General features: G+C 31.6%; 1 protein-coding gene across 14 annotated transcripts; it reads left to right on the forward strand.

Moving 5' to 3' along the window:
- Positions 1-559: 559 nt before the first annotated feature.
- On the forward strand, positions 560-11,100 carry LOC100256787 (putative disease resistance protein RGA3). 14 transcript variants are annotated; one of them, XM_059741825.1, is made up of 13 exons: positions 560-3,830; positions 4,961-5,064; positions 5,192-6,019; positions 7,435-7,715; positions 7,805-7,868; positions 8,240-8,418; positions 8,507-8,822; positions 8,964-9,039; positions 9,116-9,280; positions 9,756-9,846; positions 9,924-10,053; positions 10,140-10,208; positions 10,529-11,100. In XM_059741825.1, the coding sequence occupies exon 1, from the start codon at positions 759-761 to the stop codon at positions 3,768-3,770; it is 3,012 nt and encodes a 1,003-aa protein (XP_059597808.1). In that variant the 5' UTR covers positions 560-758; the 3' UTR covers positions 3,771-3,830; positions 4,961-5,064; positions 5,192-6,019; positions 7,435-7,715; positions 7,805-7,868; positions 8,240-8,418; positions 8,507-8,822; positions 8,964-9,039; positions 9,116-9,280; positions 9,756-9,846; positions 9,924-10,053; positions 10,140-10,208; positions 10,529-11,100. The 14 variants fall into 14 exon arrangements, with proteins under 14 accessions (XP_059597808.1, XP_059597809.1, XP_059597807.1 ...); XM_059741826.1 differs by having other exon boundaries at positions 7,438-7,715; positions 9,941-10,053; XM_059741824.1 differs by having other exon boundaries at positions 9,116-9,846; positions 9,941-10,053.
- Positions 11,101-17,058: the final 5,958 nt, after the last annotated feature.

Raw genomic sequence — 17,058 nt, forward strand, 5'->3', positions numbered from 1 at the left:
AAACAATGAAGCCGTCACTAATAGCTTCCTACATTTTCAAATTAAAAATCGCAAAACTTCACACCAACTCAAGATAAATGGTTCAATTATTCAACTACCATCACCACCACTTAACCCATTTCAAATATATAAATAAATGTTGGGTTTAGTTTTAATAATCGGAGCGTGACTCACATGGTTAAGCTCTTTTACTTTCCTTTTATATTTATGATGTATTGTTTTGGTTTACCTTTTTTAATCAAATATTCCAAAATTTGGATCGCAAGTGGTGCCTTTTTTAAATGTCTTCCAACCCATCTTCATACATGAAACTATGAAGATTATATTTGATTCATATAAAGTACGGAGAAAAACAAAAGAAAATAATAAGAAAAATAAAATAATTACTTTATGTTTGGATGTCATGGGAAAATGTGAGGAAAAAATATTAAGAAAAATCGTAAGATAAGGTGACGGTTCATCACATGAAAGGAGACAGTTGTTCCTGCACATGGGCATGTGCCCCCATGTGGATTTGAATGTGAAAACAGAAGCGTTTGTCTAACAATTATTTCTCTGCAATTTATTTATATCACTCGGGCGATGCAATGGTTGACTGTGATTAACTTAATATTACTTCTCCCTACAACGGCTCTCTCTGTAATCTCTATATATTATCCTCACATGTATTCCTATTGCTCCTCACAACACTATCGCTTGTTTCTTTCTCGTATTCTCTCTTGCTACAATTCCATTCATTCTCCTTAGCTGTTTGAAAGATGGCCGAACAAATTCCATTCAGTCTTATTGAGAAGCTTTTGATGAAGCTGGGGTCTTCAATTTACGGAGAAATTGGGTTGATGTATGGTGTCCGAAACGAGCTGGGAAAGCTTCAGGACAAACTGTCCACGATCAAAGCTGTACTTGTTGATGCTGAGGAGCAGCAGCAGAGGAGCCATGCTGTAGCAACTTGGGTGCAGAGGCTTAAAGATGTTGTTTATGATGCTGATGACTTGTTCGATGACTTTGCAACTGAAGAGTTACGGAGAAAAACGGAAGTGCAGGGAAGATGTGCTGGACAAGTAGGTGACTTCTTCTCATCTTCCAATCACCTTGCTTTTCGATTTAAGATGGGTCATAGAATAAAGGATATTAGAGAAAGGCTAGATGATATTGCAAATGAAACCTCCAAGTTAAATTTTATTCCCAGAGTCATATCTGATGTCCCGGTAAGGAATAGGGGGAGGGAGACGTGCTCTGTTGTGGAGAAATCTCATAAAATTGTGGGTAGAGATGAAAACAAAAGGGAGATAATAGAGTTGTTGATGCAATCAAGTACTCAAGAAAATTTGTCAATGGTTGTGATTGTAGGCATAGGGGGCTTAGGCAAGACCACCCTTGCTCAGTTGGTTTACAACGACCAAGGGGTGGTAAGCTATTTTAATCTTAAAATGTGGGTTTGTGTTTCGGATGATTTCGATGTAAAAGTACTGGTTAGAAATATCATAAAGTCTGCAACTAATAGAGATGTGGAAAACTTGGAGTTAGATCAGTTGCAAAAACGTCTTCAAGAAAAGTTAGATGGGAAGAGGTACTTGCTTGTGTTAGATGATGTCTGGAACGAGGACAAAAGGGAATGGGGTCAGTTCATAACCTTATTGCCTGTTGGTGCAAATGGGAGTAAAATCTTGGTGACCACTCGAAGCACAAGAGTTGCATCAGTTATAGGAATTGATTCCCCATATATTGTGGAAGGTCTTAAAGATGATGAGTCTTGGGATTTGTTTGAAAGTCTTGCATTTAAAAAGGGAGAAGAGCAAATGCACCCAAACCTTGTAGCCATAGGAAAAGAAATTGTAAAGATGTGCAAAGGAGTTCCTCTTGTCATCGAGACTTTAGGCGGAATGTTGTACTTCAATACCCAAGAAAGCCATTGGTTGAGCATTAAAAAAAATAAAAATCTTGTACTTCTTGGAGAAAAAAATGATATTTTACCGATATTGAGGTTAAGCTATGACAATCTTCCCGTCCATTTGAAACAATGTTTTGCCTATTGTGCATTGTTTCCCAAAGATTATATAATTCAAAAAAAGTTGTTAGTACAACTATGGATGGCACAAGGTTACCTTCAACCATATGATGAGAATATAGATTTAGAGGATGTTGGTAATCAATATTTTGAAGATTTATTGTCAAGGTCATTGTTTCAAAAAGTTGAAAATAAAAATACAAATAATATAGTAAGTTGTAAAGTGCATGACTTAATGCATGATCTTGCACAATCCATTGTAAAGTCTGAGATTATCATTGTAACAGATGATGTGAAGATTATTTCACATAGAATTCATCATGTGTCATTATTTACAAAACACAATGAAATGCCCAAGGATTTAATGGGCAAATCCATCAGGACTTTCTTTAACAGCGCCGGCTTTGTGGATGATCATGATGGTTCTATAACTAGACTCCTTTCAAGCTTAAAAGGTTTGCGGGTAATGAAGATGAGGTTCTTCTTACGATATAAGGCTGTGTCATCTTTAGGAAAACTAAGTCATCTAAGATATCTTGATCTTTCTAATGGGTCGTTTGAAAACCTCCCAAATGCTATTACAAGATTGAAGCATTTACAGACATTGAAGCTTTTCTATTGTTTCGGTCTGAAAGAATTGCCGAGAAATATGAAAAAATTGATCAACCTAAGGCATCTTGAGATTGATGAAAAAAATAAATTAAGTTATATGCCACGTGGGTTGGGAGATTTGACTAATCTTCAAACCTTGCCATTATTCTGCGTAGGGAATGATAGTGGCGAATCCAGGCACAAGAGAATGGGTAGGTTGAATGAACTGAGATTCCTTAACAATCTCAGAGGACAACTACAAATTAAAAATCTTTCAAATGCGAGAGGCAGTGAAGCTAAGGAAGCCATTTTGGAGGGTAAACAGAGTCTTGAGTGCTTGAGATTAGATTGGGAGGGACAAGAAGCTACCGACGAGAGTGAGGAGGACGAGAGTGAGGAGGCAGTGTTAGTGATGGAAAGCCTGCAACCACATCCAAATCTGAAGGAGCTCTTCATAATTTGTTACACAGGTGTGAGATTCCCAAATTGGATGATGAATGATGGGTTGGATTTGTTGCTCCCAAACCTAGTGAAAATTCAAATAACGTCTTGCAACAGAAGCAAAGTTCTGCCACCTTTTGCACAACTCCCTTCTCTTAAATATCTAGTACTTTTCGATCTAATTGCTGTGGAGTGCATGATGGATTACCCTTCATCAGCAAAGCCATTCTTCCCATCTCTGAAGACACTCCAACTTTCTCTTTTGCCCAATTTGAAGGGATGGGGAATGAGGGATGTAGCAGCAGAGCAAGCTCCTTCATATCCTTATCTTGAGGATCTACTGCTGAACAACACCACTGTGGAGCTATGCTTACATTTGATCTCTGCCTCTTCTTCATTGAAGTCTCTGTCTATTAGATGCATAAATGATCTGATATCTCTGCCAGAGGGGCTTCAACATCTTTCCACCCTACAAACTCTCAAAATTGAGCATTGCTATGGTTTGGCAACTTTACCAGACTGGATTGGCAGCCTCACATCACTTTCAAACCTTTCCATTGAATGCTGCCCTGAGTTGAGATCACTACCAGAAGAGATGCGATCCCTCCGCCATCTACACACACTTGAAATCTATAGATGTCCATACTTATATGAAAGATGCCAAAAGGAAACTGGTGAAGATTGGCCTAAGATTTCTCATATTCCCGAAATTATCAATCGGGGATGGTGAAGCAGATATGTGAAGCTTGCCTTGTCTCTTTAATGAATGCGTCATCCACAACAAATTTCGGTATGCAATCCAATTTCTAGTTGTTTGCTGTGCTTTTTGTTATTTGTTCGCACTTCACCTGTTACATAAAATGCTTAGCTTACCAAAATGCCCTGTTACTCGGTGTTTGCAGTTTACACATTTGCATTTTACTGCCGTCGAAATTGTTGTCATCTCACTTCTCTCAAATATTATATAAATTTCAGAATATAATACTTGAAACTGTTGCAATACTGATTATTTAATGCTTGGAATGCCTTCAAAAATTGCAACCATCATGCCCCTAGATGGCCACCCAAGAAAACTAAAGCTCAGGAAACTCAGCCGGGAATTTATATTAATCAGAACTAGGCTCTTATATGGATTTGCTTGTAGTGTTTAACAATGTTTGGGTTAGAACTTAAAGAAGTGTAGCTCCATATTCCTTGATGGACACGTTAATGTATTGAGGTCAACCCCCACCACATGTTGAATTGATAGGTAGTGTGAAGAAGACCATTGATGTATATAGGTGTAGAGTAAGGTGTTTTTTCCATAGGGACTGCCACAAGCAATTTAATTTCTTTTTTTTTTTTTTGAATGTTGATTCTTATAAGATAGAACCAAAAGCATAAAATAAAATCTAATGCTTATTTAGAGTTTTTTTGTAATATAAACAAGTGCCTATCGCAAAGAAAGAACATAGCATATTTTTGTGCAATTTTAAATTATTCATCGTACTATGTGTTTCCAATCCAATTTGTATGGTTGTTTTTGCAGGGTTTATGTTTTGTTATTTTACAATTTATCTAGCTCTTTAGAACCTTATAGATTATGTTTTGCTAATTTCGATATGTAATGGCATATGTGAGGGAAAAGGTTTTTCAATTTGTTTTCCTTCACTTTGTTGCATGTCTATGTTCTTTTACTCATGAATACAATTGGGACTGTAAATGTCATGTTCGGTTTTCTTGTAGTTATTTAGAATATTACTTGGGATGTGCATATAATACTTTCTTATTATGGAAGTCTTTGCCCTGGTTATAAATTATGATTTGATTTTATATTTTTGGATTGAACAATGCTTGTAATTCTTTTCGCTATTCTAATTTCTTGATGATTCATTCTATTAAGCCAACACCCTTTAATATTCCTTAAAAAAATGTTGACAGGTGGAGGATAACCGATGCATATGGAATGAGTTAGCTCACTTACATCACATTCCCAACCTATACCCTTTTTAGCATGTTGTCCATACTTTGTCTCCACTATTCAGGTTTAGAATTGACTCCTCTCCTTTTGCTCTGAATTGTTTACCCCTTTCATTCATTTACTAAAATTTTTTGTACTTCTAGTCTTCTTATGATGTTTTGATCTTTTTTTTTTTTAACTCTTATTTGAAGTAGAACAACAATATACCACTTGAGCAAGGAAGGAGCACATATTATTGAATCCATGTGGTAAGTGGTTAATTCTCGTCTCTCAAGTTTCTTGATCGTGGGAATCTAAATGCTTTGGGGTGCATGGATAACAATAGCGACATATCTCCCTCATTTTCATTGAGAGGCAAGTTGGTTTGAGGGGAGTATAAAATAAGGAGAACTAGCAGGACCATTCTTCCCATTCCTGCCATGATGGAGGAAAAGAGATGGTGGAGGGATAGTATCAATATCACTAGCAAAACAACAAATTTGAAGGGATTACCCATCATCAGCAAAGCCATTATTCCCATGTCTGAGGACACTCCAACTTTTTTATTTGCCCAATTTGGAGGGATGGGGAAGGAGGGATGTAGCAGCAGAGCAAGCTCCTTCATATCCTTATCTTGAGGATCTACAGCTGGGCAACACCACTGTGGAGCTACGCTTACATTTGATCTCTGTCTCTTCTTCATTGAAGTCTCTGTCTATTAGACGCATAAATGATCCGATATCTCTGCCAGAGGGGCTTCAACATGTTTCCACCCGACAAACTCTCACAATTGAATATATCTCTGGTTTGGTCACTTTACCACACTGGATCGGCCGCCTCACATCACTTTCAAAGCTTCGCATTGAACACTGCCATAATTTGTTATTTCTGCCAGCAGAGATGCGATCCCTCCGCCATCTACACACACTCGAAATTTGTGGTTGTGCACACTTATATAGAAGATACAAATACAAAACTGGTGAAGTTTCGGCTATGATTTCTCATATTCCCGAAATTATTATTTCGCGACATTGAAGCAGGTATGTGAAGCTTGCCTTGTCTCTTTAATTGAATGCGTCATCCACAATAAATTTCAAGTATGCAATCCAATTTCTAGTTGTTTGCTGTGTTTTTCCTTATTTGTTCGCACTTCACCTGTTCGATAAAATGCTTAGGTTACCAAAATGCCTTGTTACTCGGTGTTTGCAGTTTACATGTTTGCATTTTACTGCCGTCGAAATTGTTGTCATCTCACTTCTCTCAAATATTATATAAATTTCAGAATATAATACTTGAAACTGTTGCAATACTGATTATTTAATGCTTATAATGCCTTCAAAAATTGCAACCATCATGCCTCTAGATGGCCACCCAAGAAAACTAAAGCTCAGGAAACTCAGCCAGGAATTTATATTAATCAAAACTAGACTCTTTTATGGATATGCTTGTAGTGTTTAACAATGTTTGGGTTAGAACTTAAAGAAGTGTCGCTCCATATTCCTTGATGGACACGTTAATGTATTGAGGTGAACCCCACCACATGTTGAATTGATTGGTAGTGTGAAGAAGACCATTGGTGTATATAGGTGTAGACTAAGGTGCTTCTTCCGTGGGGACTGCCACAAGCAATCTAATTTTATTTTATTTTTTTATGTTGATTCTTATAAGATGGCACCAAAAGCATAAAATAAAATCTAATGCTTCTTTAGAGTTTTTTGTAATATAAACAAGTGTCTATCGCAAAGAAAGAACAGAGCATATTTCTATGCAATTTTAAATTATTCATCTTACTATGTGTTTGCAATCTAATTTGTATGGTTGTTTTTACAGGGTTTATTTTTTGTTATTTTACAATTTATCTAGCTCTTTAGAACCTTATATATTATGTTTTGCTAATTTCGATATGTAATGGCATATGTGAGGGAAAAGGTTTTTCAATTTGTTTTCCTTCACTTTGTTGCATGCCTATGTTCTTTTACTCATGAATACAATTGGGACTGTAAATGTCATGTTCGGTTTTCTTGTAGTTATTTAGAATATGACTTGGGATGTGCATATAATACTTTCTTATTATGCAAGTCTTTTCCCTAGTTATAAATTATGATTTAATTTTATATTTTTGGATTGAAACAATGCTTGTAATTCTTTTCACTAGTCCAATTTCTTGATGATTCATTCTATTAAGCCAACACCCTTTAATATTCCTAAAAAAAATGTTGATAGGTTGAGGATAACCGATGCATATGGAACAAGTTAGCTCACTTACATCACACTCCCAATCTATACTATTTTTAGCATGTTGTCCATACTTTGTCTCCACTATTTAGGTTTAGAATTGACTCATCTCCTTATGCTTTGGATTGTTTACCCCTTTCATTCATTTACTAAAAAATGTTGTACTTCGTCTGATTTTTTTGTTTGATATTTTGATCTTTTTTTTAACTCTCATTTAAAGTAGAACAACAATACTCCACTTGAGCAAGGAGCACATATTACTGAATCCATGTGGCAAGTGGTTAATTCTCGTCTCTCAAGCTTCTTGATCATGGGAATCTAAATGCTTTGGGATGCACGGATAACAATAGCGGCATATCTCCTTCATTTTCATTGAAAGGCAAGTTGGTTTGAGGGGAGTATAAAACAAGGAGAACTAGCAGGACCATTCTTCCCATTCCTGCCATGATGGAGGAAAAGAGATGGTGGAGGGATAGTATCAATATCACTAGCAAAACAACAGTAACCAACATTCATTACTTCTCTGGTTTCCTCATCTTTTTATTTTACTTGAGCTGAAATGCATGCTGATATATCTATATCTTGATCAGGATTTAGATCTATATAACATCTCTTCCACAAGAGGAGCCCTAAGTGCTTACCTCTCTTAATTTGGTAAGTATGTTGCATTATTGTTTGTTTGTATAATTCTAGATATCATTTTTGAATGATGATGAAAATTTATGTTTTTCTCTCATTTTCTCAAAATTGATGACAAATAGATAAAAGATTCTTGTGCTCTTTAATTCTATCACACCATACAAACATATTTTAGGTTTGCAAATCTACCTATATTCCTTTTCTATGGGATTTACTTTTCATTATTTTACAATTTGTCCTTTAAGAATGTTACACTTTCTTTACAGCTTTAATTACCAGAGTCTTTGATGCATTTCCAAAAACACTCATATTATGCAAGTCCTTTTCATGGTTATGAGTCATGTTTGTAATTCTTGACTGGATTTTATTGGACAAATTTATTGCAGATTCATTCTATTGTTGACCAATACCAAAGGGGTGATATTGAGGATTGGATGGATGCTTTTCAACATTCCATAAATAAATATTGACATGTTATTGGTACCCGAGGCATATGGGAAAAGTTAGCCATTCAATTCGATATTTAAGCTTTGCATGTTGTCTATAACATGTCTTCATTATTCAGGTTTAGGACCCATTCCTCTCTTTTTTGGTTTTGTTGGTTTATTTTCTGTTATTTAATTTGCTAAAAATTCTTATACCTTGTCTTATAGGAAGGGTGAAACAAGGAGAATTAACAGGATTATTCTTCTCATTTCTGCCATGATGGAGAAACTCAAAAATTAGAGAAACTTAAAACATATGTCGAGGTGGTAGTGGCATTACCAGATAAACAACAGAAGCTTCATTCTTGCCATGTTTTCCTTTTCTTCCTATTCTCCTTAAGCCGACATCCATGCCACTGCATCTATATCTTAAGGATCCACAGTACCATCTCCTTCATTTCCTTTCTCCTTCCTACATCCATTGACGTCTATGCATATTGATGGCGATAGAGAATCCAACATATGTTCCAAAAAAAGGATTTTGGTACATCATTTCTCTCTTAAATTTTGACATGCCATTGTTTATTTGTCCAAGTCTAGATATTCGAAATGTAAATGCTAATGGTGGTGAAATCTTATGTCTTAGGGAATTTCAGCAAGTTAAAGATTTTTTATGTGAATGTAGGAATCAATTCTAAGAACTCGAGAGGTAGCATCCAATATGTATTCACCTTACTACAGCAAAGAATCTAACACTTTGGGTAAGTGTTCATTCTTTAACTTAGGAAAAATAGATGGTAAGTCACCTCACTAAGCTTCTTGTTATTCATTGTCAAGCTTGAAATCACTACTAGAGGGATGTCAAAAGGAAGCATGTGCAGATTGATCCTATGGCTTATCATGTCCCAAGAATTCATATCTACCAGTCTCAAATAGCTAATGCACAAAGGACCTATTCTCTGTTTACAATTCGGGTGCACTATCTGCAATGCTTGTTCTAAGGTTTGCTATGCCAACTTTTTTTCCTTCTTTTGATGGCTACTTTATTTCTTATTTTACATTCAATTTGTTCCAATTCTTATTTTATAAGTTATGTATTGTTGGTGCATATGGAATGAGTAAATTCACTTGCATCATTATGTCTCTATTATTCAGGTATGTCACTCCACTTCCTCTTCCCACCTCAAAACTCTTTATAGCTTAGTTCTTCACTACAAATTTCGTAAGAACTATAAAAGCTCAAATTCAACTATTGTATTTTAGTTGTTCAAAGCAATAAAACAGCAAACAACAACTAGTTGAGTGAGCGGCTCGTACTACCGACTTGAAGTGCTTGATTCAATTTATTGTTAGGTGCCTAAACAAGCCTTTATATATAATTCTTAACTGAAAATGAGTAATATGATGTTTAGTGTGGATGTCCTCTTCTATGACACGAGAGTAATAATTTCTTGTTGTTTTGCCCTTCTTTTGTTAGGAGGAATTATATTGCCTATTGCTAAGGGAAGAAGTTGCTAGAATCTAATACTGTGAAAGTGTAAATTTTGGAGTTTCTTTGTAATTGCATTGTAAGATCATCTAATCTCTAAGTGAAAAAACTCTTGGCTACAATTGAAGCATTCCATTATGTACATAATGTTGTTAGCTTTATTGATTTGGCAGGCTTATTTCCCAAGTCTTGTAATCAAGTTGTTGGTTCCAATATCGTTGAACATTCATGACATATAGATCTTCTAATTTGCAAGCTCCTATGACATCTGTCAAACTCAACAAAGGTTCATTCGTATCTCAAAAATTGTTATAGATTCTACTTTTTATGCAATAGATTTCAAAAAATTAATTCTTGTATGATTTTTTGTAGGAAAAAAGATTGAGCTACATATTTGACCTCAAAGCAGAGAGAGTTAATCATTTTGATGAGGTACATATGGTAAGCCTTCATCAACAACTGTCACATTGTTCTTTATGATAATTTGTGTTTTCTTTTAGTTCATTCTTATACAATTCCTTTAATATCGAAATTAAAAAACAAAGTACATAATTTATTGAGTTGGCTGTTGTAACATATAGTTATGACATTATTCATGTTCCAAAATAATGGAAAGCCAATCCAAGATGATTGATCTATATGTTCAAGATGCTTGAAAGGAGTGTCATGAGTCTTTTTATGGTACCATTTGCATATTAGTGTAAGAGTTATTATTCTTAAACTAACTTTTTTCTTCTTTTTTTATTTTTGCGGAATTATAGGTGAGAATCAAGTTTAATCGAACTATCCTTGGGACTGATTTTTACTGGAAGATAACCTCATATTTCATAATGTCATTCATTGTTGGCATACAAAAGCTCAATCATTAAACAACTTATGAAATAAAAGGGTGGTCGATTAAGAGAGGAAGAATGGATTCAAAAGTTGATCTCCACTTCCCACGCTTTTGAAGGCTTCAATCATGACTCAAAGAACAAGTTGGTTTATTTAAAGGTTTTGGAATCTCCTTGCATGTTGTGGAAGTGTATTTAGCTTCTAAATAAAAGTAGAATTCAAATCCAGTATCAACTTTCAATTACTACAAATTGCCACTCAAATCTCCTTACAACCTTTCTATTAGTTGTTTCTTTATGCTTCTTCAATGATACTATTAACATTATTTTATGTTACTTTTGATGGAATCATTTTCTAATATTTGTCTATTTGGATATTGTAATTTTTGGATGAAACATGAGTTGTTTCTTCTACTCTTCTACTCTATTGTACTTCATCTTTCTTACATGGGCATGCCCAAGATTCTTGTGAATCATGTAAATTTAGTGATTGTTGCTTATATTTGATATTAAGATTTGTTTATAATTCTTTTTTTAATATTTATTTTATTTACTTTCTAATACTTTGTTTTTATTGGGGGCTTCTCTCAGGTTTGTGATCAAAGTGAGATGCATGAAATTTTAAAATCCAAATTAGGAAAGAAATCAGTCTTCTATAATATATATTGCAATGAGAAACTATGTTCTTTAAAGCTTTGGTACAACATTATTTTTTTCAAGGAAAATTTTGAAATTTTGTGTTTTAGAACTTATTTTTAGAAAATGTGAAAAACATAATAAAAATGTTTGGACTATAATTCAAGAGGGTTGTAGTTAATCTAAGTCTAACTTAATCTCTTTTTTTAAAAAAAAAAATAGGTTTATCAAGTTGTCCAGGGTAAAAATCTACATTTTTTTTAACTTTATTTAATATATTTATATTAAAATTAAAATAATTAATGAGACTATTTCAAGATAATAATTAAAAAATTAAAAAATAAATTTATATGTCTTTTTAGAAAAATGAGATAAGAGTAATTACAATTTAATATTTTTTTCCTATAAAATTAAAAAATAAATCAAATGAATATTATTAGTGTTGAGTTATGTAAAACCTAATTATACCATACACTTTCACCATAACAATGACCAACCTTCGTGGTGCTAAGGTTAGTGAGTGTGGGGGTTCCAGACATAAACCCCAATAGGTTGAGATTAGGTTGTGGCCACATGGAAAATTGTATAGTATCATTAGGTTACACTCAATTTAATAAACCTAATCTTATTTTTCTAAACTTAGGTTGAAATTAAATTAGTTAGAATATATTCAAGGTGGTCGAATTAATTAAGTCATGTAATTCGTAATCCATTCATAATGTTTTTTTTCTTATATATTTATACCAAAATCTAAATAGTAAGTTGGATACAATTACGATCCAATAACAAAAATGTAAAAAGAAATTTATATATCCTTATAAAAAATTAAAAAGTTATATAATAGAATTATAATTTGATATTTTTTTTCTTAAAAATAAAAAAGAGAATAAATAAAATGAACACTTTTAATGTAAGATTATATAAATTATAAATAATATAAAATTATTAAATTAGATTCATCATCCAAACCTTAGTATGAGTGTAACTCAAATTAAGTTCAAATCGAAAAAAACTTTACCTAAACTCAACAACTTTAAAAATGATTATCTGCACCCGTCTAAAAGTAGGATTTTTTTAGAGTCCTATTTCTCTATTTTTAACTTAATTTTATTTTTTTTCAACGGAATTATAGATAAGGATCAAGTTTAATCAAACTATCCTTGGGATTGGCTTTTACTGGAAAACAACCTCATACTTCATAATGGCATTCATTGTTGACACACAAAAGCTTAATCATTAAACAATTTATGAAATAAGAGAATGGTTGATTAAAAGATGAAGAATGGATTCAAAAATTGATCTCCACTTCTGGCACTTTTGGAAGCTTCAATCATGCCTCAACGAACCATTTGGTTTATTTAAAGCTTTTGGAATCTCCTTGCATGTTGTGGAAGTGTATTTAGCTTCTAAATAGAAGTAGAATTCAAATCCAGTATCAACTTTCAATTACTACAAATTGCCACTCAAATCTCCTTACAACATTTCTATTAGTTGTTCTTTTATGTTTCTTCAATGATACAATTAGCATAATTTTATGTTACTTTGATGGAATCATTTTCTAATATTTGTCTATTTGGAGATTGTAATTTTTGGATGAAACTTGAATCTTTTCTTCTATTCTTCTACTCTATTGTACTTCATCTTTCTTACATGCATGCCCAAGATTCTTGAAAATCATGTCAATTTAGTGTTTGTTGTTTGTATTTGATATTAATATTTGTTTAAAATTCTTGTTTTTAATATTTATTTTCTAATACTTGGTTTGTTTTTGTTTTTATAAGGGGCTTCTCTCATGTTTGTGATCAAAGTGAGATGTATGAATTTGAAAATCCAAATTAGAAAAGAAAATCAATCTTCTACAATATATATAGCAATGAGAAACTATTTTCTTTAAGGGAGAATTATGTTTTGGGGGTAGATGGACCCCCAAATTAACAAAAGGTCCATGTAACTCTTCAAATTGAGCCCAAGACCCAATGAAAGTATGGAAATTGAGTTGAAGGATATCATCCTTCAGTATTTCCAAAAATACCATTTGTTAATTTTGAGAAAAAAAATTAATATTTTTTAAAAATACTTTTATTTAATTTAATATTTTTTATTTAATTTAATATTTTTAAAAAATACTTTTATGTAATTTAATATTTTTTAAAATAATTTTATTTAATTTAATATTTTTAAAAAAAAATTTAATTTAATATTTTTGAAAAAAAATTATTTAATTTAATATTTTTGAAAACTACTTTTATTTAATTTAGTATTTTTGAAAAAAAAATTATTGAAAAAAAATTATTTAACTTAATTTTATAAAATATTTTATATGTGTTCTTAAAGGGTATATTTGTCCGTTACTATTTCATATCCTTCAACTCAATTTGAAGAGTTATATGGGCATTTTGTTAATTTGGAGGTCCATCTACCCCCAAAAATAATTCTCCCTTTCTTTAAAGCTTTGGTACAACACTTTCTTTTTTTTTGGAAATTTTTTAAATTTAGTGTTTTAGAACTTATTTTTAGAAAATGTAAAAAAACATAGTAAAAATGTTAGGGCTATAATTTGATAGGGTTATAGTCAATCTAAGTCTAATTCAATCGCATTTTTTTAAAACAAGTTTATCAAGTTGTTAGCAATGAAAATCTACATTCTTTTTTAACTTTATTTGATATATTTATGTTAAAATTTAAATAATTAATGAGACTATTTCAAGATAATAATTAAACATAAAAAATAAATTTTTATATCTTTCTAGAAAAATGAAATAAAGTAATTATAATTTAATATTTTTTCCTTATTATTAAATAAATTAATTAATTAAATATTATTAGTGTTGAGTTATGTGAAGCCTAATTATACTACACACTTTTCACCATAACAATCGACTGACCTTCATGGTGTTAAGGTCGACATGTGTGGGGGTTTGAGGCATAAGCCCCAAAAGATTGAGATTAGGTTGTAATAGTAGAGAAAAGTTTATAGTATGATTAGGCTCCACATAATTTAACATAATCTAATTTTATTTTTCTAAACTTAGGTTAAGATTAGATTGGTTGGATTATATTTGGTTTGGTCAAATTGATCGAGTCTTATAATTCATAATCCATTAGCAATGGTTTTTTATTTATTAATTTTTGTTTATTTATACCAAAATATAAATTGTAAGTTGGATACAATGTCAAAATAATAACAAAAATGTAAAAATAAATTTAAATATCTTTATAAAAAAAGGTTATATAATAGAATTATATTTGATATTTTTTTCTCAAAAATAAAAAGAGAGAATAAATAAAATAAATACTTTTAATAATAAATTATTATTATTATTATTATTATTATTATTATTATTATTACAAACTTAATTCAATTGCACTCAACATGATTAAGCCTTTTTATTTTCATTTTTTAAAATAATAAATCGTTTTCACTTTAATTTTCAAGCAAAGATTACAAAATTTGAACACCATTATAAGCAATTTTTATTTAACCCTTCAATAAGAAAGAAAATTAATCTAACAATTTTTAAGAAAGCTTATTTATGAACTTCTCAAATTAATTTTTATTATATTCTTCTTCCAATCTAAACCAGCTAATAGATGCCCTTTTATCCATATAATATTTTACATGAGATGTTCTTCTTGATGCTGAGGAGCAGCAGGGCCAAAGCCATGAATTGCAGCAAGGAGGAATAGCAAGGCAGGTAGGTGACTTTATTGTGGGTATTGGGGGGTTTAGGCAAGACCACCCTGATGCATGAAATTTTAAAATAGAAATTAGGCAAGAAAATTTAGTCTCCGGCAATATATATAGCAATGAGACACATAGATGGTTGTCTGGGGTTTCTGGTTTGTAGAGAGAGAAAGGGAGGTTTATAGAGAGAGAAGATCGACTAGGTTGGGGTTTGAAATTGAATTTTGGGCAGGATCCAAAACAGATGGTAGAGATTGGATCCTGGGGATCTGACAATGGAGTTTGGAGTTTGAATTTGTCATAGGCTATAACACACTGGCAATGTTAAAGCCCAAATTTAATGGGCTGGGATATGTACTTCTCACTTTTGGGCTTTGGTCCAACAGCCCAACTTCTTTTATTTTTTAAAAATTAATTAAATACGTGATTAAACATATCCTTTTTTTTTTTTATCTATTTGATTAATGGGATATAATATAATTCATGGTTTGGGATCTTTGGTGCTTATCAAATTTTGTTCTTGGATTTTTTTTAAAGTGGGACAAGTAAGTACATACTTTTTACTTGAGGGGTAACTAGCAACTTTTCCATAATTAAATTTTACATGACTATAATATATTTATTGGAAATAATTTTTTCTCCCTAAAATTTTTTATTTAATTGCTACAAAATAATTTTAATTATTGAAATTATTTTATTGTTACTCTAATTAAATTACGGTGGGCTTTGGGTTTGGGTTTTGGACAAACCTAAGGCCAACTTAAACCTAATATATATTTTACATAAATTTCAAACTATACGTATATGATAGTTTTGTTATTTTGAGTGTCATAAGGGAATGATAAGAAGCTGAGCTTGAATTGGATAGCTTGGATTGGATTCGACAAATGATAAGAAGTCGAGATTCACTTTCTTTTCCTTTTTCTAATATATTTCTTTCACTTTTCCTTTTTAGTTTTTTTAATAAAATTTCATCCTACCCCACTTTCAAAAATAAAAAGTTAAAAAATGACTGGCTTGAGACTGTTCAAAATCTAATTTTTTTTTTTTAAAGGTGAGGAAGATGAGTTATGCTTTCTTTGTACAAGCCCACTCTTCACGTAGTTCCTTTTATGATATACTATCTAATACTTTTTTCATTAGTTTCCATCTCCATTATCTTAAAAATTCAAATACAAATTATCAAATTTACAAAAGGTATAAACAATTGTGAAATAATAAGATGTTACCAATGCTACAACAATATCCACAATGATAATACTTCGAGTACTATAAATTTATTAGCTTTAATTTTTTTGTTCTTTTTAATTTGTAAAGAAATGCGGTGATATTATACAAGTCTTTTTGTAAGGTGACTAAGGTTTTTCACACATGAAACTATACCATAAATGTATAAACTATTTAAATATAAAAATTAAGGATTATGTTAAGTTCTTGGATATTACTAAGAAATTGACAAAAAAAAAATAGTTAGAAAAATGATTAATTTTTTTATATCTGCATGTTATAGAAAAATATGATGAAAACATATTAAGAAAAATAGGAGAAAATTGCTAAAAGTTTTCCCGACCTTTTTCCTTATATAAAGGTGAGTAAAACTTGATGAAAGTGTATTTCTTAAAATTTTAATTTTTTATTTTTCTCTCAACTTTTTCATGAATATGTTATTAACATAAAAAAAAATATAGTAAAAGGAAAATATGATTTTACAAAATTTATCCAAAGTAAAAAAATAAACGATGCATAATAATTTTCTTTTTTCCTGGCTTTATTCTTACAATTTACTTTTGATGGAAGTAAATTATTTTGCGTCAACTCAAATTCAGCCTTTTCAAAAAGTAATGGGAATCCAATGAATTTTTTCAAATTCATTTTAATTTATGACCCACCATGTGAAGGAGTAATCATTTTCTAGGTGATAGGATTCCAAATCAATTATTTCAAATTCACATTGCTTTATAGCCCACTTTTTCAAAAGTTGCTATCATCATTTCCTTGCAGGCTCTTTGCCCTGTCTCCCACTAATTCCTTGGGAAAGAACAAGACTTCTTTCTTCCAAGCATGCAAATTCCAAAATGATATTATCTACTATTTTAAATCTAAGAACCCTACCTATATATATGTGATGGGATCCACT

Source organism: Vitis vinifera, chromosome 13, assembly GCF_030704535.1.
Source record: "Vitis vinifera cultivar Pinot Noir 40024 chromosome 13, ASM3070453v1".
NCBI lineage: Eukaryota > Viridiplantae > Streptophyta > Magnoliopsida > Vitales > Vitaceae > Vitis > Vitis vinifera.